At 33.3% G+C, this 26,594-nt stretch overlaps 1 protein-coding gene across 1 annotated transcript; it reads right to left on the reverse strand.

The window, feature by feature from the left end:
* Nucleotides 1-2,476: 2,476 nt before the first annotated feature.
* LOC132733771 (gamma-soluble NSF attachment protein-like) lies at nt 2,477-24,756 on the reverse strand. Its single transcript, XM_060720450.1, has 10 exons — nt 24,608-24,756; nt 17,305-17,372; nt 12,326-12,410; nt 9,669-9,686; nt 9,071-9,211; nt 8,560-8,626; nt 7,484-7,554; nt 6,418-6,576; nt 4,609-4,738; nt 2,477-3,260 (listed from the first exon to the last, which is right to left on the reverse strand). Exons 1-10 carry the CDS (start codon nt 24,664-24,666, stop codon nt 3,108-3,110), a joined length of 951 nt encoding a protein of 316 aa, XP_060576433.1. The 5' UTR covers nt 24,667-24,756; the 3' UTR covers nt 2,477-3,107.
* Between the last annotated feature and the right edge of the window lie 1,838 nt (nt 24,757-26,594).

Below are 26,594 nucleotides of genomic sequence, written 5' to 3' on the forward strand. Positions count from 1 at the left end.
TAATGGGGTGTGAAATTTGTAAAGTAAGTAATCCTTGCCACATTATTTCTCAAAACAGATCAATGCAATGTTTATGTAAAACTTTATCTGCCTTTCCAAAAATCAAATTACTGATACTTTTTTAATATGCTACATGAAATTGTTTTGTTATTAAGATTACTGTATACATAATTAGTTTATACTGAATTTATCTAAGGCCATTTGTAAAGAGTGCTATAAGTTTACAAACACATTCTCAGAACTGTAGACTTAGAAATGATTTTTTTTTTTTTTGGCTTAAGAAAACAACAGCTTGCCACTGTGGGGGTCAATGAATCCATGCTGCTATTGGTTAGCACACAGCTAGCCACCACTCAATGTATATACTAGTATAATGTATAATAAAGATCTTAACTCCTACACAATTTCTGAACCAGAGTAAGGGAAATAACTATTGGTCTAAGTGTATTGTAAGAGTTATCCCCCTTGGTATCTTTATTTATAAAATCATATTTTGCATACATTTGTTGAAAAATATTTAGCTTCCCTTCTCTCAAGCTGCCAGATTAGTAATATAATAAATTTATAAAAATCAAGCTAACAAAAAATACATATTTGTTTGTAATTATAGTAATGTAAAGACATTCACAAGATCATCAGAAATTTTGGTTGTACTAAACAAAATAACACAGTATTTTCTTTTTACATCACCAAAATTCTACCTTGTTTCCTGAAAACTTGACAACTAAAAACGGTAGGTTAAAATTAAATCATTTGAAAACATTCATTTCTATAGTAAATTAAAACTAGAACTGCCACAAGTGACAAATATCCCCCCCCCCCCCGATCTCTACGACACAGGATATTATATAGTGCTATTAACATAGCAAATATTTGAATTTAGTTTAAATAACAGTTATTTGAAAAAAAAAAATTTTTTATAGTCATAGAATTTATAAATTATTGTGCAGACACAAAATATTCAATTTTGAGCTTCAAGGGTGACGTAGACCTCCAGTCTGCACAGAAGAAGCTTGGGTTTTGCACACTGCCTTGTTGAGCCAAGTTTGAAAAAATGCCTCGAGCGAAATCACCAATGCAGACACAAAATTGTTCAATATTTGACCTCTGACTTTAAAGTGTGACCTTGAACTTGAACCAGGGCAGCAGTGGCATGGGTTCTGCACATTACTTTGTTGAGGTGACCATATGAGCACAGTTTGAAGACAATAATTCAAGGGGTATATAATTTATAGAGGGGACATCATGAAGACAGATGGACATGTGACCAAAATGGGATAACGGGCAATTTTTTGTTAATCAGAGAGCCATTCTGTTGTTACAGATTAAAATATGTTGTTCTATTTTCTTCTGTTTACAGTTAGACTGCCCATATCCCTCCCTATTTAGTAGTGCAGACATTCTGATAGACTGGCCAACCGAAGTGATTAAGTGATTCCAGTACAGCCCCCCCAACATTGTGTGGTGGGGGTATAATAATCATAAACCTTGAAGTGTGTTAATTTAACTACTCTCTATTTTTATGTTAAGAACTCAAGAATCGAGTATTAAATACATGTATTATATTGTACTCTCCCAGCATTAGCAAACAATGGTCATCTAAACAAATCAAAACTCGAACTAAGTCATACAAAAATTTATTCAATAAATAACAAATCAAATGCCACATAATTGGTGTTAAATTTTCAGTAGACAAAAACAAAAATAACATATAAATAAACATTAAACGATTTTAATTGACAAAAAAGATAACATATACATAAACAAACACAATGAGGTTAAAATATTGCACTAATTGTGTCTTCACAATAATTTTCACATATATTTAAAAAGTTCAAACTTATCAAGTTTATCTACCAATCAAAACTGACACCAACCCATCAAATCTGACACTTACCAATCAATACTAACACATCTTATTAAATTATAGTAATATTTCAATTTGAACACACTATAAACACACTATAAACTTTTAAATTCTTTAATCTATTCATTAACAGTGTGATTTAAACCCAAACTACATAAGACATATTTTTCTTACATTGAACATATTAACCTGCTTTTTAATAAGTGGATACAATGTGAAATGTCTCTCTATATTGAAGAAAACATATAAATTACATCACTCTCCCCTCCCCCCACACACACATGCACACACATATATATCAAACATCACTCCCCCAACATACACACACATATATACCCATATTGATTATTCTAAATTGTTTGAAAGCATTTCCAGCCCTTTATTTCCTTAGTTTAAACATATTTTATTTAGCAATTTTACAATCGTGTATCAATCTACATCACAATATATATGGATTGGAAAACAAGCATAACACTTACATTAATTCCTTTCCACAATGGAGCTTCATCTTTATTATTAACTTTATATATCAGTGCATGTTTAACATTTCAATATTGATCTAAATTAACAAAATTTATTTCATTTTTTCGGTATTTGAAATCTGCTCGGGTGATCATACAGTACTTTCAACATAATTCAGGTATTATCTTATAGGGACAAGTATAAAATTTACTGTTAGTAACAGTCAACATGGAATTGGACAGGCAAAAGTGACATATAAGACATATTAGTAGAAAAGTAATACTGTATAAAACACAATAGCTGGTTTCTTAATAGGAATGTAAATGATAAAACTATGAAACTGATATTTTGAACTCTGTGTATTTGTTTCATTTTCCTAACTGATTGTAAATTTCGGAACTTTAAAATTTCTAAGAATCATCTATCTTTTAAAAGAAATGTTAAAATGCTGATGAAATTTTGATGTTTGGAAAACAAATAAAGGCCTTACTCAATCAAATATGGAATGGACTACATACATAAAAGATTATTTTTCCCCATTAAAAGCATACTTTGAGTATTTGCGCTTTATCTATAATATATCATATCATAATAAGTTGTAACTTGTCATTTCTAACCCTACATCCTAAACTACTTATTAAAAGAATCTTTTATTTTACTTTTAACACTATCATCAAGTCAATGTTTATTGTATTTCATCACTCTATTTACTTCTTTCAGCATTTTTCTTTCCTTCTCAGCTAACTGTCTACTCTTCACTGTCTATGGTGAATGATTTTCAGCAAAGACCGCCTTCTTCATCATCATCAAGATGTATAGCTCCTCCTCCACCTCCAGCTCCGCCCACTGTATTTATTTCTGTCACACCAGCCTCTGATTTCCCAACCCGCATTCCACCTGGTATAACCAACTTCTTTGACAACTTTGCAAACTGGTGGGAAAAAGATGGAACAGTATGGACAATAATAGTATTTTTAACAAAAGTACATAATGTAGTTTAAACATATTTATTTTAGCTCAATTGTAAAATAAATTTTTGCAACTTATATAAATCACTTTCAAGTTTGTTTCCTGGAATTAACCAGTACTGGTACTATATGAGGAATCATGATCGTGACTTGGTATGGAATATAGCTGTACACATGAAGAAAAGAAAATACAGTAAATGATAGAATGACCTTGAAACACAAGTATTCAAAAAGCAGTAACATTAAAACTTAACTTAAATCCTTCCTAGTCAAACAAAGAATAAGCTTCTTTTATTTATCAATCAAGCCATAGGAAAGATTTTAATTTTTTAATGCTTTATATTGATATTGCATATTAGGTTGAACAATACTTTGCCTTTGCATTGAGCAACCCTAGGAAATGGCCTTTATATAAGTATATGACATTCAAACCATTCAATAAGTAAAATAGTATACCAGTAACACTATAACAAGTGACAGAAAATTGTCACAAAACCAATATTTTCTGCCAATCTTACAGAACACATGAATTTTGGGAAAAGCCACAAAGGACCATAAGTCCATTAAAAAAATATGACAGAAAAATCCCAATAACATGCATCAGGGCACTTCATGAAAATTGTTCTGTGAAAGTTTGATTGAAACCCGTTGAGAAGTGTAGGAAGAGATTCACACATAAGAAATTGTTTAAATTTTCCCATCAAATCTTTGTTAAACCTGGTAAAAAATTAAAATCTTTTTTTTCTCAAACAAATCTGAGATGAATAGCAGAATTAGCAAAAAATTAATTTTAAGGTCATTAAATCATTATTAATTTTCATTATTTTCATTTCCCCTTGCAATTAAATATTTCCCAGTCTGAATGACTTCTCCTAATTGTCTATTTAAATCAAATTAAAAAATAAACAATCATTCCTTTTGCATTTTAATTCATGAAAATAAAGCTACTTTTTGCCACAGTGGCATTTTTTCAATATCTTAAGATTCTAAGATTTCTCTATGCTGCTATCAGAGTTAATCAGTGATTACTTTGTGTTCATATAGAACAGATTCATTAATACCTTTAATATAGTCTGTATTTTTCAAAAGATCCTACATGGATCGTATAACATTTAGGGCCTGAATGTCAAATAATAAATTACAGTCACGATAGAACTATTTACCTTTACATTGAGTTCTAAGAAATATAGAGAAGCAAAATCATAATTAGCTTTCTACCTCCTTAATTCAAATAACGGCCAAGCCCTGCTTTTCAGTTAGGAATTAATAGATCATCATTATCAACACTAATATGATAGAAGTAAAACATACACAATTGTCCATATATTTGATGAGTGGAATGGACAGAACTCTTCTAGCAGTTTCTTCATCACCATCATCATATGCCTGTAATAACTCATCTACAGCTGCACACTCTTCACTGTCCGTGAAACCAGGATGACTAAAATATTATATTACCAGTTAATTTGTTAAATAAATAACAACAAATATAACCATTTATAAATTTTATACCCATACAATTTTTTATATGTTTCTTTCACCAAGCAGAAGATACGTTTTGTTTGTTTGTTTAATTGGGTTTTACGTCACACAGACACATTATAGGTCATATGGCGACATTCCAGCTTTACTGTTGGAGGAAGACCTCAAGTGCCCTTCCATGCATTATTTCAGGCACGAACGGGAACCTGAGTAGGACCACTGACATTCTGTACGCTAGCCGGATAGCTTCCTCACATGAAAGAATACAAAGTCCCTGTCGGGATTCGAACCCACAGCGGTGAGGGGCAAGTGGTTTGAAGACAACGACCTTATCCACTTGGCCATGGATGCCCTAATCAGAAGATACGTGAATCAAAGTTTAAAAGTAGGGATGTCACATCGTTTACATGGGATTTGAACCCACAGCGGTGAGGGCAAGTGGTTTAAAGTCAATGACCTTATCCACTTGACCACGGACGCCCCAATCAGAAGGTACGTGAATCAAAGTTTAAAAGTAGGGATGTCACATCGTTTAAACAGCTACGGTCAGTTTTTGGCAAAAAAAGAAAAAACGGTAAGAAAATTCAATAACCAGCAACTAATGTTAATACAAGATCAATAGCCAAAGAAGATAAAGAAATATTTTAAATAATACCTTTGTTTTACTATCACAAGATATGACTTTTTGTTTTTAATCTAGTTAAATAGACCTGACCTCGTGTTCACAAAGAAAAGGTCACGGTCAGATGATCCTTATTTTATTTTCATTGTTTTATAAAACTTAAATTGATCATATCATTCTAGAATTAAATGCTACATATTTGAAATATAAATAATTGCTTATTTGCAAAGAAAACAACCTATTTTAGGATAGAATCAACAAATAACAAAACAAATACAAAAATAATTGGACAAAAATGAGGATCAATTTTAGGATCAAGATCAAAATTTGGATCAACTGTAAAATGCTCATATCTTGTAAAAATAACAATAAATTTATTTTAAAAAATCATAAACATGCTATTTCAAGTCCAGTTTTACCAAGTTTACACTGAATATTTAATCTATGAGGATAAATAATGGAGAATATTTGAGTTTTTAAATTTGATCCTGATCCTTAAATTTTTGTGTTTTTTATGTACAGTATGACTCTTAACTTAAACTAGTTACTATTTTACTAAATATCTTTTGTAACTTTGTTGAGTACAACAAAATATGCAATAAATGTCATATGTTGTCATAAAGAAACAAATTTAATCTTTAAAATGATAATATATGAGTTTTTTTAAATATTGTTGAGTTGTTTTTTTTGGTTGGGTTTAATGTTGCATCATCAGCGTATAGGTCATATGGTGACTTTCCAGTTTTAATAATGGAGGAAGACCTCAGGTGCCCTTCTGTACTTTATTTCAGGAACAAACATGTACCGGAGTAGAACCTAAGACATTCTGTAATCTGGCTGGATAGTTTTCTCACATAAAGAATCTGAAGTAGTTGCTTGAACCAACAATGGTGAGATGCAAGTGGTTTGAACTTAGCCATTGACGCCCCACACCATCGATTAAATATTTAACACAGTTTATCAAACGGTTAGCATTTCTATTAAACATGACACTCCTAATTAAACATTTATTTTACCTAATAGAAGATCTGTAGAATTGATCTGCTGCCACATAATCACCTAGTGTTAATTTTATAAGTACAACAGCTAACACAAGTTTATTAATCATTGCATAGTTCTCCGCTGCAGCGTAAAAATTTATCTCCTTAGTTAGACATTCTATTGCTTCTTCATACCTGAAGTGAAAAGGAAAAACACATTTTGGAAAATAATATTGAATTTATGTTCAACAGCCATTGTCAAGATCTTATTTCTTGCCTATCTGACTGATGTTTCAGTAATTTTTACCTACTCTGGGAATTTCATTTGGCATTTGCCGTGCCAGATGAGTCACATGACATCAATTTGACTCATTTAAGAATGAAACCGCATTCTTAAGATGAAGTCATTTGAATGAATTTGTAATACAACTGCAGGAAAACAAAACGGATGAAATTACAGTAATTTCTATGAGACTATGAACAACTGAATCATTGATCAACACTACAGTTGTATTATTATACATACTACCTCGAACATATACTATTTATTTTTTTTTACATACAGTTGTATTTTTTATTTTCAGTATGGTACAGTGCATAACTAAAGAATATAAATCTAACAGTACGCCATCATCACAGACCAACACAATATCTGTCAAATCTATAGGAATATTTAAAAGACAAGTTTTCCTTAGAACAGAAGTTTCTTTCTTTGACGATTCTTTTATAGTATTGACTCATTGGAATCACATTCAAAAGTTTATTTGATTTCGGGGCATTACTGTTGCAATTAAAACAAACAAATAAATCCACATTATTACAGTAATTTTGATGTTATACAAGACAAGGGCTATGTGACAAGTTATTATCAAGGTGTAATTAAAGTTCTTTTTGCTGCATCTTATGTTAACCAGTAATCCGATATACTCCTTTTTTCAGGACAAAATAACAGTCACGACATTACATGCACTAATTATCCCATTACATACGCTTAATTTTTACATGCGCATATATTTGAATATGACAATTTGTTAAACAGTCTCTACTGTATTATAATAAAAAATATCACGAATAAAATAAAATAAGGACAAACTGATTTTACCTCTCAAGATTAATAAGAAGTCTACCAGCTTTACCAATATTCTCTGCACTTTGTCTGGGACGGTCCTCAATCTTAAAATGGAAACAATATATACATTTATATAGTTAGTATGAAACAATTTATGAATGAAGGTCAATGTTAGTATGGTTTACTTGAAAGTCTTGTCCCAAGGGTTGTTGTGGCCAAGTATGAAGACAATACACCCAGAACTTAAGTAGTAATGATCAAGGTTAAGGTTTGCGGATAGTAAAGGCAAAGCCTACATGACTGTAACAATACCTCTACTTCTTGCTGGAAAAAAAATGATAATAGAGGTATTGTTACAGTCATGTCTGCGTTGACATTAACTCTTTAAAAAATAGAAATGTGTCCATAGGACACGAATGCCCCCACACGCCACTGTTCTGTCAATCTTATGACCCTAGGTCAAATATTTTTTGGACTAAATGTGCCACAAGTTGAAAACTAAAAATCAACAGAGGTCCATAATTCTGTTAAATTAAGGTTGTTCATCCCTAAAAGTTTAAGCAAAATCTGCCATCCAGTTTAAGAGGAGTTGCGTTCACAAAATTTCGGGACGTACAGACGGACGGACGTCCGGCCGCATTGGAATAAGGGGCCATTTCTATTGTTATTTTCTATTGTTTAACAGAGGGCCAATGGCCCCTTACTCTATTGTTAAGGAATGAACTCTATTGTTCTCTTTTGTTCTGTGGCCCTCTAACCCTATTCGGTAGTGCGGACGGACAAGTGCAATGCTATATGCTCCCACTTTTTGGGGGCATAAAAAGTGAAGGTAATAAACAAGTATCATCTTTCAAAGTAAGTTATCAGAGAACACTTGCTGAATTTGTGCAATAGATTCACGCAGCTTTGGAAAAATCCATCTGAATTTTATGGGATTTCAAAATCAAAATACTATAATCTGAGCTGTCAACAGTATAGAGCTTAGTCAGACTGCATTGGTGTGAATTTTGGCTTGGCTCTACACTGGTGGCAAAGGCTAATAACTTCCTTATTTAGTAAATTAAGGGTTTCTCATAAAAAAAAGTATAATATCTAACATAGATACATACATCAGCGACGTCTGAAGCCTTTTTATAAAGTTCTACTGCATGAGCTGGCTTGGTCTGCTCTACCATTCTGAAACAAAGATAACATATAGCTCAATAATGGTGTAATAATTACAGATGTAGGCTATTTCCAACAGCCTTGCTGTTGGGTTAACACTTTAGTGACATGGCTGAGTGTCCGCCTTGTAATCAAGAGGTCCGGGGTTCAAAACCTAGTCACTGTCTGAGGATTTTTCAGGTTTACAATATTACCTTTGTAGTGTTATGACTTACAGCTCTTATCTCTACCATCAAAAAATGTTTGAATGAGTTTTATTAATAATGTCATGCCTTTCCATGGCAAGAAAAAAATAGCTTTAAATAAGTGAAAAAAAAAGTTATCAGTATCTCACTTAGCAGCTACACATAAAGTGGCAGTGTAACATAAATGAAGTTTTATTAATAATTTCATGTCATTCCATGTTGTGAGAAAAATAGCTTTAAATAAGTGTAAAAAAACCCATCAGTATCTCACTTGGCAGCTTTCTCTAGACATAAAGCGGCCGTGTCCGGTGTACCATGCTCTTGAAACATAAATGATGCCCGTTCCATATAATGTACAGCTTGATCTAACTCCTTATTCTCCTTACTCAAAAGTCCCGCTTGTTCATAAGATCTGTAATATAAATGTATAAATTATTTGTCCTGACGATAAAGAAACCGGTCGGCATTGTATTAAAATGAGAAATATTAGTTAATGTCAGTTATTTTTAACATTTTTCTATAAAAACATTCGATTCTCAATAACCCATGTTCTTTTCTTAACTGGATTGCTTATAAATCATATCAACATTGTTTAGGCCATATTGCAACGTTTCAGTTTAACTAGTTGATGAAGCCTAAGTGTATCATTTCAGATAAAAGCTGGAAATCTGGGTAGAGCTACAAACCTTCCAAGAACTACCTGTACAACTGCCTCAAATGATTACCTCAGTATTTTATATAACATAAAACATAAACATAGCATATTTTGATGATCATTGGTCATATATGACTTTTTGGAGTCATAATGAAATCCCTGTACTTTCTACATGTGGTATAAGATCACATTACAATTTCAAGACAATACTTACTTTGCTGCATGGAATGGTCTAATAGACTGTTAAAGAATAAACTTATATACATATTGTTTTAGTTCTAATAATTATTTCCTGTTCATTATGTACAAAAGAATATGATTCGCAGGAATTTTGCAGTGTTAGTTTTGGAAGAGAAGGAAATGACTAAGTTAGAAATTTTATTCTCCAATGAAAATGGCTAACATGTGGCAGGAGTAACCAATATATATTTTTGTATTAAAACGAAATATAGTCCGTAAATTAATTTGTCCCTGGATAGCATATGAAATAGTCTCCGTCACCATCAGTCTCATATATTAATCAAAGTGCTGCAGCACTGAATGCGACGGACATGCAACCGGAGAGACATTAAGGCTTCTTTTAGAAAAAACAAAAACAAAACAAAAACAAAACACAAAATATATAACAGAGAAAATTTGTTCCATACAAGTTCGAGATTTGTAGAGCAATATATTTTGTGTCCCAAATTGATATAATTCAGATTTTCTACTTTCAAGCACTTAAATACAGAATGAAATTTATGCCTAAAAACTCTGGTCAAACTTGTAAATCAGTGTCCTTATCGATTTATTCTAAGAAATGATATGTAAATAGAAAAAAAACTATCAACGAAATATTTCTAGAATAAATCCAGGCAAATAAACTTCAAACATAATACATTATACATTTGAGAATGCTATTTAGAATTGCTTCGTGTTATATCATAGTGGGCATACAGACAATAAAATATAAGTCATTTGTATTTTTATTTCTCTTGGATATGTCTCATTAAAAAAAATTGGTTAAAATCATCAGCAATTAATAGTGTATTTCTTAGATTTTTTTTATTTACAAGGTAAAGATGTAGAGGCCAGAGCACATCGTTTTTATTTTAATTTAAATGTCACTTAAGCACTACAATGTTTAGTTGTCCTTTTCAACTTCACACTAAATTCCATTTTCAACTTGTTCGCTTCTTACAATTGTATAGCATTTCTAAAAGTATTGCATTACAATCCGCTGGTTTATTAATTACATGTTTAATGTGTACTTCCTATAATCGCCTGTCCAAAAATCAGAACAGGTGAAGCAGAATCTATTTTTAGAATAGCGAAGGTTAACTCATATCATGACCTAGTAAAATATGTAAACAAACCACAAGAATCGGAAGTAGAACTGATATTATAACTTCCTTACCATGAAAGACTACATGGCGGTAAAGTGTCTTACATGCATTTTCAAAAATAGATATTTATACTAGCCATTGTACTGTATCTAATATATTAATAACTGCTGAATATTCAGCTAAACCCGCGGTATGAGTCACGGAAATAGTTCTTCTTTTATTAATGCGCGAGTTATCCTAGAGTCACGAAAAACTTTTGATTTGTTAATAATAATGTTTTGTATAATGTAGAAATATTTATTTCCTACTAATAATGTCTTGGAACTCAGAGGTTACACCTTTATTGTAGTATAATTTGCTGTCCTACTTTTTCGACAGTGGTAAATCGTTTCAGCAGTAATTTGCATATTGCGCAATAATACTACGGGACTACAACGTTTTTATCAATAATATACGTTCATATTTTAACTTGGATAACTTAATTTGAAATTGAAAAGGCTAAATATGGAAGACATTAAGATATCCAGACAAAGTATAGGAGTTTTGAAGGATCAAATTCATGTACTATTTCTTGGGCTGTTAATTGGTTTAGGACACATTACGCGAGTGTAGCCAACGAAATCCCATGTGTAGATGACTTAGCTCTGAACGCGCCTGAGGGCGCGTCCGTCGCAAAAATGAATAGTATAGTTCTTGTCAGCAAATACACTGACCAGTTTTAATGGTTTTTGTTCAAAATTATGCTAGATTCTAAATAAATGATGAAAAAACTGGCCAGTGAATATACAGTTCTCTGTCAGTGAATATACTGGTTTCAATCAGTGAATATACTGTTTTGTCAGTGAAAATACTGGTTTCAATCAGTGAATATACTGTTCTGTCAGTGAATATACTGGTTTCAATCAGTGAATATACTGTCCTGTCAGTGAATATACTGGTTTCAATCAGTGAATATACTGTTCTGTCAGTGAATACACTGGTTTCAATCAGTGAATATACTGTTCTGTCAGTGAATATACTGGTTTCAATCAGTGAATATACTGTCCTGTCAGTGAATACATTGGTTTCAATCAGTGAATATACTGTCCTGTCAGTGAATACATTGGTTGCAATCAGTGAATATACTGTTCCGTCAGTGAATACATTGGTTGCAATCAGTGAATATACTGTTCCGTCAGTGAATACATTGGTTGCAATCAGTGAATAGACTGTTCTTTGTCAGCTGATATACATGTACTGGTTTCAATCAGTGAATATACTGTTCTGTCAGTGAATACACTGGTTTCAATCAGTGAATATACTGTCCTGTCAGTGAATACATTGGTTTCAATCAGTGAATATACTGTCCGGTCAGTGAATACATTGGTTGCAATCAGTGAATAGACTGTTCTTTGTCAGCTGATATACATGTACTGGTTTCAATCAGTGAATATACTGTTCTGTCAGTGAATATACTGGTTTCAATCAGTGAATATACTGTTCTGTCAGTGAATATACAGTTACAAGTTGACTTTGCTCAATCAACAAAGGTATAGGTAAAGGATACGATTTCATTCTTTCCTGCATTTCAGCAGCTTTCAAGTAAGCCCCACGAGCATCAGCCAGAGCTTTTGCGTTCTTGTAGCAAGTTGCTGAAACAAATTTATAAAATAATAATGTAAATGTTTAATAAACTAATGCATCAATTATAAATACTTCATTAATTCCTTGAATTTCCATAATATTGAAATTTCTAAGCCTCTTACTTTTGTTTGTTTCTGAATTGTCAAATTTTCAATATATTAACAACCTTGGTACTAAAATATTTCTAATCGTAATGTTTATACAGTATTTTCAAAAAAATCAGTATAGTATTAGGGACAATAAATTCTATCTACTAGTATGGTTACTGGACTATACATATATATTCGTTTTTGAGAATTACAAACAAAATAAAAGTCACAGTCTCTTGCCCAGACCTCAAGAAAGCATACATTGTACATGTATATTTGTTCTGTCTAACAAGTATCTATAATGTTAGATTATTCATTCTGGCTTATTGTTAACTCTGGCTAATTGCATAGTGAAAAACAGTTGTATCTCCTTACTCCAACCATCTTTCTCTAAGACTGACTGCCATCTTTATAATATTGAAATATATTTAATCATCTCAAAGCCTGCTAGCCACAACTAATTCTATCCATGCCACCAGTGCAGACCCTGACCAGTGCTGTATGAATATGGCTGCAACTGATTCTCTCCATGTAACCCGTGCAGACCCTGACCAGTGCTGTATGAATATGGCTGCAACTGATTCTCTCCATGTTACCAGTGCAGACCCTGACCAGTGCTGTATGAATATGGCTGCAACTGATTCTCTCCATGCCACCAGTGCAGACCCTGACCAGTGCTGTATGAATATGGCTGCAACTGATTCTCTCCATGCCACCAGTGCAGACCCTGACCAGTGCTGTATGAATATGGCTGCAACTGATTCTCTCCATGTCACCAGTGCAGACCCTGACCAGTGCTGTATGAATATGGCTGCAACTGATTCTCTCCATGTCACCAGTGCAGACCCTGACCAGTGCTGTATGAATATGGCTGCAACTGATTCTCTCCATGTCACCAGTGCAGACCCTGACCAGTGCTGTATGAATATGGCTGCAACTGATTCTCTCCATGTCACCAGTGCAGACCCTGACCAGTGCTGTATGAATATGGCTGCAACTGATTCTCTCCATGTCACCAGTGCAGACCCTGACCAGTGCTGTATGAATATGGCTGCAACTGATTCTCTCCATGTCACCAGTGCAGACCCTGACCAGTGCTGTATGAATATGGCTGCAACTGATTCTCTCCATGTCACCAGTGCAGACCCTGACCAGTGCTGTATGAATATGGCTGCAACTGATTCTCTCCATGTTACCAGTGCAGACCCTGACCAGTGCTGTATGAATATGGCTGCAACTGATTCTCTCCATGTCACCAGTGCAGACCCTGACCAGTGCTGTATGAATATGGCTGCAACTGATTCTCTCTATGTCACCAGTGCAGACCCTGACCAGTGCTGTATGAATATGGCTGCAACTGATTCTCTCCATGCCACCAGTGCAGACCTAGATCAGCTGGCATATCTGTGCCGTATGTGGAAAGTTTTCTCGGGCAAAAAAACTTTTGTCCAGATCAAAAAATTGACAAATCGATTTAAGAACAAGCAATTATCATAGTATTGCAAGCAATCCATAAGTCCCCTACCGGTTAGAACCCCAGCAACATTCAGATGGGCCATTGGCCATTCAATTTCACCAGTGAATGAATGACATGATGAACTTAAATCTTTTGAGTTCTAAGTTTGTCTATATCACAGTAATGTGTTAAGTTTCCCTGCCTAGCAAGGAAATTATGTTTATACAACCTTGTCATATTATTACGATGTGGGATTTTAAAGTAAATCCTATAAGGAATGAAGAAGTTGGAGTAAAAAATACCAATTTCTCAAAAAAAATCTAAGTTCAAGGAGGACATAATTCTGGAAATAGTCTTGCTAGAGTATTTAACCTTCTCAAAAATGTTGAGTGATCATAAGAAACGTATATATGAAGTTTGAAGTAGATACATTAGGAAATAAAGAAGTTATTTAAAAAAAGACAACATTTTTTTTTATAAAAATTCTAAGTTCAAGGGAGGTAATACTGATAATTTTTGCGCTAGAGTTGTAAACCTGTCACATATGATGTGGTTGTCGATGACCAGAAACTTATATTTAAAGTTGGAAGTAAACACCTTAAGAAATAAAGTACTTATAGTGAAAAAGCTGAAACATTTTAATCAGAAATCTTGAAATTCAGGCTATTTGTTGTAATACTAATAGCAACCAGAATTTTCAACATAGGAAGAAAGGAAAAAGATGTGCATAATCTCCATGGCCAGTGTAAATTAGTTCTGCCAGTGTAAATTTTAAGAAAATTTAGTTATATATAGAGTAGAATAAATTCAAAACTGGAATTCGGGCCAGTAAATTCAAAATCTGAAATTCAATGACTGAATCCATTAAAAAGAACTGTCGGAGGACAGTATTGGCTTGACTATTCAAAAATTTGTCACAAGAGTGTTTATTGAGTATAATAATGCTAGTTACCTATGAATACATAAAATTGACTGAAAAGGTTTTATGCTTGTTATTAAGATGTTTTATCAAGTAAATCACTGCTTTATTATTAATAATGCATAAAAATGTCCCAAAAACACACAAACTCTTCAGTAGTTATGGAGATAACAGCTTACAAGCAAAACTTTTCCATGAATTTCTAAGTTGAAAAAGGGGAGAAAAATCAGCCTAAATGCAAGATAGAATTATGGATGTTGGTCAGTGACCTACAATTAAATTCTTAATGCATATGTGAAGTTTTAAATAAATATCTTAAATACTTGAGATATGTAAAACTTGCATGTAAACATTAACCTAGAGACTAGTAGAAAAGGGGAGATGAATCAGCCTAAATGCGAGTAGAGTTATGGAACTTGGTCAGTGACATACAATTATGACTCTCCAATTATGACCCTAAGTACATCTGTAAAGTTTCAAGTAAATATCTTTGAAGACCTTTAACCTTTAACCAAAATTTCTAAGTTTCAAAGGGGCAAATAACTCTGAAAATATTGCAGACAGAGTTATGCAATTTTGTAAACTGATGTACATTGTTACTATAAAAAAGTATTGTAAATTTCAATTGAATATCTCAAGCAATAATTGAGATATTTGACTTTACAAAAAAACTTTAACCAAAATTTCTAAGTTATAAAGGGTCATTTTTCTGTAAATATTATAGGTAGAGTTATCCAACTTGTCAATCTGATGTACATTGTTACTATAAATAAGTATTGTAAGTTTCAACTGAATATCTCAAGCAATAATTGAGATATTTGAATTTACAAAAAACTTAAACCAACATTTCTAAGATAAAAAGGGGCATAATTCTGTAAATATTGTAGACAGAGTTGTCCAACTTGTCAATCTGATGTACATTGTTACTATAAATAAGTATTGTAAGTTTCAATTGAATATCTCAAGCAATAATTGAGATATTTGAATTTACAAAAAACTTTAACCAAAATTTCTAAGTTAAAAAGGGGCATAATTCTGTAAATATTGTAGACAGAGTTGTCCAACTTGTCAATCTGGTGAACATTGTTACTATAAATACGTATTGTAAGTTTCAATTGAATATCTCAAGCAATAATTGAGATATTTGAATTTACAAAAAACTTTAACCAAAATTTCTAAGTTAAAAAAGGGGCATAATTCTGTCAATATTGTAGACATAGTTGTCCAACTTGTCAATCTGGTGAACATTGTTACTATAAATAAGTATTGTAAGTTTCAATTGAATATCTCAAGCAATAATTGAGATATTTGAATTTACAAAAAACTTTAACCAAAATTTCTAAGTTAAACTAGAAATGTGTCCATAGGACACGAATGCCTCCACACGCCACTGTTCTGTTAATCTTATGACTCTAGGTCAAATATTTTTTGGACTACATGTGCCACAAGTTGAAAACTAAAAATCAACAAAGGGTCATAATTCTGTTAAATTTGGTCGCAGCAAAAATTCCTTCCTTTACTACCATCTACACATTAAGGTTGTTAATCCCTGGAAGTTTAAGCAAAATCTGCCATCCGGTTAAAGAGGAGTTGCGTTCACAAAATTTCTACATAGTATATAATGAAAAAATTACAACAAAGGGCCATAATTCTGTTAAATTTGGTTGCAGCAAAAATTCCTTCCTTAACTGCCATCTACACATTAAGGTTGTTCATCCCTGGAAGTTTAAGCAAAATCTGCCATCCCGTTTAAGAGGAGTTGCATTCACAAAATTTCTACATAGTATATAGTGAAAAAATCAACAAAGGGCCATAATTCTGTAAAATTTGGTAGCAGCAAAAATTCCTTCCTTTACTACCATCTACAAATTAAGGTTGTTCATCCCTGTAAGTTTAAGCAAAATCTGCCATCCGGTTTAAGAGGAGTTGCGTTCACAAAATTTCTACATAGTATCTAGTGAAAAAATCAACAAAAGGCCATAATTCTGTTAAATTTGGTCACAGCGAAAATTCCTTCCTTTACTACCATCTACACATTAAGGTTGTTCATCCCTGTAAGTTTAAGCAAAATCTGCCATCCGGTTTAAGAGGAGTTGCGTTCACAAGATTTCGGGACGTATGGACGGACTGACTGACTGACGGACGGACAAGTGCAACGCTATATGCTCCCACATTGTGGGGGCATAAAAAGGGGCATAATTCTGTCAATATTGTAGGCAGAGTTATCCAACTTGTCAATCTGATGTACATTGCTACTATAAATAAGTATTGTAAGTTTCAATTGAATATCTCAAGCAATAATTGAGATATTTGAATTTACAAAAAAACTTTAACCAACGCAGACGCCGACGCTGACGCCGACGCCGGGGCGACTACAATAGCTCTTATATTCTTCAAATAGTCGAGCTAAAAATAGCAAGCCTGAATACAAACTTCACCTGCTTTGATATATTCTGATGCAGCTCCATCTAAATCTGGATTCCATTTCATTAATGATGTCTTTAAACTGTAATAAAATTAGTAAGAAAGATTAAATAAATGTAGAATACAGACATTCAATTTAAATCATAGTAAGCAACTTTAATAAATTACAATTACATGTACATGGATTATGGTACTATAAAGACATGCCCCACATTCATGATGATTATCCCCACTGAACTTGGGCAAATCGTTATCAGTTTAATATTGATAAATGATAACCCAACTGTTAAAATGACAAACTGCTGTTTTAATATTTTATTTAAGAGAACATTCTATTTCACAAATTTGTTTATACCAAAACATTCTATCTTGTCATGTCTCAATTCTAGCGATTTAAAGTACCTTCTTTAATGATTATTTTGAAGTGGGACAAATAATCACTTGAGTGGACTGAGTTGTTATGGGGTGAATCATCAGTGGGGAAAAATTGTTATCACTTCTGCCTTCTGCAAATCATCAGTGGGGCAAATTGTTATCAAATCTGCCCTGCCTGCCTATCCACCCAACCACCATGTATCCACCCAGCCATTGATTTACTGCAACATGCCTTTTTGATTACTTCGTGCAGGTGATATATTATGAGTATTTCAATGACTATAAAGACAATTTATCTTTTCTTTATTGTAAGTCTGTTTACATTTTTTTCTAAATCAAATATATAAACCAACCTGTTTTTATGGATTGTTTCCTCTTGAAACTTTTTTAATTAAAAAAAAAAAATGTTTTTATAAATTAAATTAGATTCTTTATGCTTATAAGTTATAATAATTTGATTATTGATTTTAAAGACATTTTCTACAGTTTTATGAAAATTTAATCCTTTCATAGAATTTTCTAATTTTTTTGTATGATCAGTGAAATTTAATGGTGAATTCAACAAGAGGGCCATGATGGCCCTGAGGTCGCTCACCTGTGTATAGGCCCCCCAACCCCCCCAACGTTGCAGGGCCAATTTAACCCAGGGGCTTTTATTGCACAAACTTGGTAGACACCCATAAGAAAATGTTTCATGCTAAACATCTAAGCTCTAGCTCATTGGGCTTTTTAAAAGAAGATTTTTTTAAAGTTTTTACTATACACATGTAGTTAAAAACAATGACACCCCTGGGGCGGGGCCAGTTTTGACCCCAGGGCTTTTATTTGAACAAACTTTGTAGACACTTACTAGAAGATGTTTCATGCTTAATATCTAAACTCTAGCTATTTGGGTTTTTTCAAAGAAGATTTTAAGTTTTTGCTATACACATATAAAGAAAATCAATGACCCCCGGGGCAGGGACAATTTTGACCCCAGGTCTTTTATTTGAACAAACTTTGTAGACACTCACTAAAAGATGCTTCATGCTTAATATCTTAACTCTAGCTATTTGGTTTTTTTCAAAGAAGATTTTTTAAGTTTTTGCTATACACATATAAGGAAAATCAATGACCCGGGGCGGTGCCAATTTTGACCCCAGGGCTTTTATTTGAACAAACTTGGTAGACACCTATTAGAACATGTTTGATGCTAAATATCTTAGCCATAGCTCTATGAGTTCTTTAAAAGAAGATTTTTAAGTTTTTACTATATGCATATAGGGAAAATCAATGACCCCCGGGGCGGGGCCAATTTTGACCCCACGGCTTTTATTTGAACAAACTTGGTAGACACTTATTAGAACATGTTTCATGCTCAATATCTTAGCTCTAGCTCTTTGGGTTCTTTAAAAGAAGATTTTTTAAGTTTTTACTATATGCATATAGGGAAAATCAATGACCCCCTGGGGCGGGGCCAATTTTGACCCCAGGGCTTTTATTTGAACAAACTTGGTAGACACCCATTAGAACATGTTTGATGCTCAATATCTTAGCCATAGCTCTTTGAGTTCTTTAAAAGAAGATTTTTTTTTTTTACTATATGCATATAGGGAAAATCAATGACCCCCCGGGGCGGGGCCAATTTTGACCCCAGGGCTTTTATTTGAACAAACTTGGTAGACACCCATTAGAGAATGTTTGATGCTAAATATCTTAGCTCTAGCTCTTTGGGTTCTTTAAAAGAAGATTTTTTAAGTTTTTACTATATGCATATAGGGAAAATCAATGACCCCCGGGGCGGGGCCAATTTTGACCCCAGGGCTTTTATTTGAACAAACTTGGTAGACACCTATTAGAACATGTTTGATGCTCAATATCTTAGCCATAGCTCTTTGAGTTCTTTAAAAGAAGATTTTTTAAGTTTTTACTATTATGCATATAGGGAAAATCAATGACCCCCTGGGGCGGGGCCAATTTTGACCCCAGGGCTTTTATTTGAACAAACTTGGTAGACACCCATTAGAACATGTTTCATGCTAAATATCTTAGCTCTAGCTCTTTGGGTTCTTTAAAAGAAGATTTTTTAAGTTTTTACTATATGCATATAGGGAAAATCAATGACCCCCTGGGGCGGAGCCAATTTTGACCCTACGGCTTTTATTTGAACAAACTTGGTAGACACCTATTAGAACATGTTTCATGCTAAATATCTTAGCCATAGCTCTTAGGGTTCTTTAAAAGAAGATTTTTTAAGTTTTTACTATATGCATATAGGGAAAATCAATGACCCCCCGGGGCGGGGCCAATTTTGACACCAGGGCTTTTATTTGAACAAACTTGGTAGACACTCACTAGAAGATGTTTCATGCCAAATATCTAAGCTCTAGCTCTTTGGGTTCTTTAAAAGAAAATTTTTTAAGTTTTTACTATATGCATATAGGGAAAATCAATGACCCCCCGGGGCGGGGCCAATTTTGACCCCAGGGCTTTTATTTGAACAAACTTGGTAGACACTCACTAGAAGATGTTTCATGCCAAATATCTAAGCTCTAGCTCTTATGGTTTTTTAAAAGAAGATATTTAAAGTTTTTTCTTTCGGTTGCCATGGCAACCAGAGTTCTGCATGGAATTAAATTCTTTGAACAATTTTTAAAGGTGACCACCAAAGGAACATTCCTGTGAAGTTTGGATGAAATTGGCTCAGTGGTTTATGAAGAGATGTCATTTAAAGTAAAAGTTTACGGACGGACGACGGACGGACGGACGCCGGACGAAAAGCGATCACAAAAGCTCACCCTGTCACTTTGTGACAGGTGAGCTAAAAATGAAAACAATAATATGTGTTGACGTGTTGGATTTCTTGAAAAATGGCCGTTTCAATGGTAACCGTTTATCTAAAAACTGTCAAAATAGCCAAACTGTGTTATAACAAATAGAAAATGTATAAGATAGCTTAATACACAGAACAAGCATTGTTTTATGCAACGATAACCTAATCCAATTATTCTGTATGTAACAAATGATACTCTGAACATATTTCTTTAAAAAATGAGTTTTCCATGCTTCTTAAATAAACAAAAAATGAGAAAAATAAAATAATTAAAGATATTGAAAAATTTCTTTCATAGGTTTTTCTAAATGTTTTGTATGTTGTGTAAAATTTAATGAAAAATTCAAAAATAGAAAGAAAAATATATGTTGACGTGTTGGATTTTTTGAAAAATGGCAGTTTCCATGGTAACCCTATATCTCAAAATTGTCAAAATAGCCAAACTGTGTTATAAAAATGTATAAGACAGCTAATTACACATACAATTAGCATAATTTTATACAAAACTTGCTTTATCTAAGGGATCTGTATAAAACAAACGATATTCTGAACATATTTCTTAAAAAAAATGAGTTTTTCATGCTTCTTAATTGAAAACAAGATTGCATTTGAGAAAAATGCTATGCCACCGCATGTTTCAAATTTCATAGCTGTACATCAAAGGACAAGAAAGTAGGTCACATCATCAAAATCTAGGTCAAAGTTCAATTTTACAACTAAAACTGTGCACATGGTCAAAATGTCATTGCTGTCATTGCTGTACATCAAAGGACAAGAAAGTAGGTCAAGGCATAATTTTGACCCAAGGGTTTAATAACAATCTTGATACAGGTCCACCAAACAACATTTCAAGTCAAAATACATTGTATCTAAGCTATAGCTTTCTCCCATTCAGAAAACATTTGTTTTATTTTCTGTTTTTAATACGTGAACATAATGAGAATCACTGCCCCCGGGCAGGGCCAATTTTTGACATTTGAACAACTTTGGTAGAGGACCTATAGATGATATTATATATCAAACATCAAAGCTCTATGCCTTGAACCTTCAGACAAAATTTTTTTTTTCACTATATGTACATAATGAAAATCAATGACCCCCGGGGCGGAACCAATTTTGACCCCAGGGCTATAATTTGAACAATCTTGCTAGAGGTCCACTACACAATGTTTCATGCAAAATATCTTAACTCTATCCTTTGTAAATTTAGAGAAGACAAGAGCAACATTTGAACAACTTTGGTAGAGTACTATTAGATGATATTATTTAACAAATATTAAAGCTCTAAGCCTTGTACCTTCAGACAATAAGATTTTTTTATTTTTTACTATATGTATATATTGTAATCAATGACCCCCAGGGCGGGGCAATTTTGACCCAGGACTATAGTTTGAACAATCTTGCTAGAGGTTTACAACACAATGTTTCATGCAAAATATCTAACCTGTAGCATTTGTCAATTGCTAGAAGAATTTTTTTTAAGTTTTTACTATATACATATAAGGAAAACCAATGACCCCTGGGGCATGGCTGATTTTGACCCCAGGGCTATAATTACACAATCTGGGTAGAGGTCTACCAGACAATGCCTTATGCAAAATATCTAAGCTCTAGACCTTTTGGGTCTTTACAAGAAGGTGTTTTAAGTTTTTACTATATGTACATATAGCGAAAATCAATGACCCCCGGGCGGGGCCGATTTTGACCCAAGGGCTATAATTTGAACAATCTTGGTAAGGGTCTACCAGATGATGCCTTATATAAAATATCTAAGCTCTAGGCCTTTTGGGTTTTTACAAGAAGGTATTTTAAGTTTTTACTATATGTACATAGTGAAAATCAATGACCCCCCCAGGGCGGCGCCAATTTTGACCCCAGGGCTATAATTTGAACAATCTTGTTAGAGGTCGTCTAGACAATGCCTTATGCAAAATATCTAAGCTCTAGGCCTTTTGGGTCTTTACAAGAAGATTTTTTTAATTTATTCTTATAATTCCTTTTGGTTGCCATGGCAACCAGATTTCTATATGGAATGAAATTCTTTGAACAACTTTGGAAGCCCTTCACCCAAGGAACAATCCTGCCAAGTTTGGTTGAAATTGGACTAGTGGTTTTTCACAAGAAGATTTTTTAAGTTCACTATATAATCTATATAACACACACACAAACACACACACAAACACACACACACAGGTGAATCGCTATATGCCACCGCATCGCAGATGCTGCGGTGGCATAAAAATGATGGTTACCCGCATATGCCAATAGTCAAATTACCAAGCTTTCTTGAGAAATATCAGTGTTATACTAAATGCATTGTCATATATAAAACAAAAACGTTGTAATATAAATTACTATTTCATTTGATGGTATATGAAGTAAATGATACTGAATATGTTTTTAAAACAAGTTATATAAGGCCATATTAATTCTTCACTCGACTAACATACCCTAACAGTAAGCAAGTATTCAGAAATTTACAAAGAAAATTATGAAAATTGGAACATTTCATAGATATTATTTTTGTTATTTATTCAACATTTTTAAAATATATATATCATTTTAAACTTCTTTGCCCACTTGTCTGCCTGTAATGAATATCACAAGTGGTTGGGTTAACGCATGCAGAATCATCATCAATGCTGTTGTACTAATGCTAGAAAAAATCCTTTATCTGATGTTGTCTAAAAGACTTCTTATTTTTTTTAACCGATCTCCTCATGAAAATTAAGAAATAATTATTCTGTATTATTTACTTATTTTTTGCTTATAGCCGGAATTTAAACAGTTATCCCAGTACTCTTCAACTTGACCTTCTTTTTGAAGAGTAATTATCCGTGATTATCTTTCTTGGACTAACTACTGAAAACGTCTTTAATAGCGAGCTCGACGAGCTGGCCCAAAGGGCCTGCTCGCAAAGCGAGCTTTACGGTAACGCGAGTACCTGCTAAGTGATGGTTTTGAAAACTTTCGTCCGAAGTACCGAATTGGACACATCGCAACTTTTCGAATTTAAAGATAACGATAAAAACTGAGGAATTCTGACTGAAAACGGATGTGTAGACTGGTCACCCGCGCATGTCTATGGGAACCATAATTGGACAGGGAACCAGAATAACGGAAGCTGTGTATACAATATCGAATGACAGTTTTAAAACGGAAAATGTAAAATGAAAATTAAAGGCGCCATTTTGTTTGAAAAATCTGATAAATAAAAACAATTTTTTTGTCGAATTTTGTTGTGAAAACTATCTAGAATGAAAGAAAATGGTCTAACTAAGAAAATGAATCCGAACACCAATATCTTTTATTCAGTCGTTAACGCTGTACAGACGTTTAAAGTATTGTTTACGTGACGTCACAACGTAGCGCCAAACAGCACGTGCAAAACAATTAAATCAAGCACGCTATTTTAATGTCGCAAACGTTTAAAGTTTTACATTTATTTCACTTTTAATAATCTTTATTTCGCTTGAAAAATTATAGTGTGAAATAAAATAAACAAACAAAGTTTTATAAACGTTTTCAAAACTCTTTATTCATTTAACGAATGTGCGGAGCCATACTACACACAGTACGTGCGACGTCACACGCACTCATCACTGCATTTGAAATAAAAATGAGCGATTATTTCATACTATTTCACGTTAAAAGTACATCGAGCTCGCTTTGAGGCTTTGCCTTTTTCATATTATAATGTCTACATAGATTTAGTTGATTTTAATATATAATCAAATATTTTTATACTTAGTTAACCAAGAAATAACAAGTCTTGAGGGGTGAAGTGTCTCCAAAAGTAGAGGGGTGAAGTATCGGGGGGGGGGGGGGTCTTGTTTACATCATTATGTCTGTTACTTGTCAGTTATCAGTTTAATATATGAAAAACTGTTTTACATTTGTTAAACCCTTTTGAAAAATTCAGGTAGACTGAAATTGCTTTCCAGTAAAATCAGTTACTTCAATAAGTCATAAAAACTTGAATGACGACGTAAACATAATTTTATTATTTTATGGGACGATAAACGTAACCTGCCCCTGGTGCCATCAAATTGTTTTAGAATGAAAAGAGACAAGATATAGACCCCTTTACGTAGAATTGTACAAAATTATGATGTTAACGATACCCTTACCACTTTTCAGCTTGCTGAATATGCCCCGCCGCTTCCTTTAATTTCTTTTCTGTTGACATTTTTGATAAGATGGGTACGATATTGCGCTTTGTAATATTTACTACCCGTGAGTATCAGTAAAGGCATAACGCAACTATATCACCTAACATTACAATACCTCTACCCGTGTAGTCCAGAAATGTAATTTCCACGGTTTGAGTATGACGAAAGCTTTCACTAATATCAAAAATAAAACAAGAGGGCCATGATGGCCCTGAAATCGCTCACCTGTATATAGGCCCCTGCGCCAAGGCTAATTTTTTTTTTTTTTTTTTGGGGGGGGGGGGGGGGGGGGGGCAGGGCCGGGGGGGGGGGGGCTTTTATTTGTAGACAACCACTACAAGATATTTCATGCTTAATATCTAAGCTCTAACTATTTTGTTTTTTTTTAAATATTTTGGGTTCTTTAAAAGAAGATTTTTAAGTTTTTACTATATACAAATAAGGAAAATCAATGACCCCCGGTCACTTTGTGACAGGTGAGCTAAAAAGGTTTTGAGAAATAAAATTGATAATATTTATGAGGCATAATTGGCCTTTGCAGTCTACTGCGTGACTAACGTAGTAAGGGCTATTTTTTTGCGTATTCTGGCCTATTTTTGGCAATTTTGTAGACTTTAAGTGCCTTATTAAATTACTTTAGTTTTATTTTTCAGTTCACAGTACTTTTCTTACTAAAATCTTTCGTGAAAATAAGCATGAATCTGGATGCATGCTGCTTTAAAAATGAAATTCTAGCAAATTTGTAGACTTTAAGTGCCTTGTAAATTACTTTATTTTTATTTTTCAGTTCACAGTACTTTTCTTACTATACAATACCGTGAAAATAAGCATGAATCTGGATGCATACTGCTTTAAAAATGAAATTCTAGCAGATTCTCAAAATAAATGAAAACATGTTTGCAGGCCTTTTCTATTTTGCTTTTAATAAAACAATGTAGGACACGGCCTACAAGTTCCTGCATGTGATTTAGAATACGGATTACGTAATTTAATCGATACATAATGTATATATATGGAACGCCATATGCAAATAAATTTTCGACCATTTCCACAAAACGTAATTACTGAATAATTTGCGGGGTGTTCGTGTAATAAACGTCATGAAACTTTCCCTCCCTAATTAAGATCTAAATGTATCCTTCTATACGATTAAGTGAATAACAAAATTGATTAGGCTCTGTCAAACTTATAGAGCCAGCTAGGTCAGCCATGCAGCTTGACCAAGCTTTAAGGTAGTACACCCCTAATGGGCACTATAAGGAACTGTAAAATTGACAACATAGGACAGTTATATGCCTTAAATGTCACCTGTATGCAAAATTTAAACAAACTTTACCGTGTGGTTTATGAGTTATGGACATTTTTCTGAACTAAAACTTTGCCATTAGAAGGGCTTTTTTTCAGAAATGAGGAAACTCTAAATAATCTATAATATCATCATTATGAAAAATGTTTTCCTATTGCTCATTGTTAAGAAACAAATAATGACATTTAGGTAACAAATTAAACAAGCAACATGATTGTTTTTAAACGAAATGAGTTAGTAAGTCGAAATTTCGAGTTACTTATCTCGAAGTTTCGAGTAAATAACTCGAAATTTCGACTTACTAACCCGAAATTTCGACTTATTAACTCGAAATTTCGACATACTAACTCGAAATTTCGAGTTACTTATCTCGAAATTTCGACTTAGTAACTCGAAATTTCGACTTAGTAACTCGAAATTTCGACTTACATTGCACGACTTTCATTGGTTGCGGGTAATTCAAGATACTTTCTTTCGTGTGTCGCTGTTGCACATTGAGAGAGCACCTTTAACATTTATTTAACAGAACAATTTAATAGGGTCAAATTGTCCACACATACTGAACATATCCTTCGCTTTTTTGTGGAGGGGGGAGGGGGTTGTAAAATCACATTTTCCACATTTCCGTGTTAACCGGGT

This window comes from Ruditapes philippinarum, unplaced genomic scaffold (genome assembly GCF_026571515.1).
Source record: "Ruditapes philippinarum isolate M1 unplaced genomic scaffold, ASM2657151v2 ctg487_1_1_1_1, whole genome shotgun sequence".
Classification (NCBI taxonomy): Eukaryota; Metazoa; Mollusca; class Bivalvia; order Venerida; family Veneridae; genus Ruditapes; species Ruditapes philippinarum.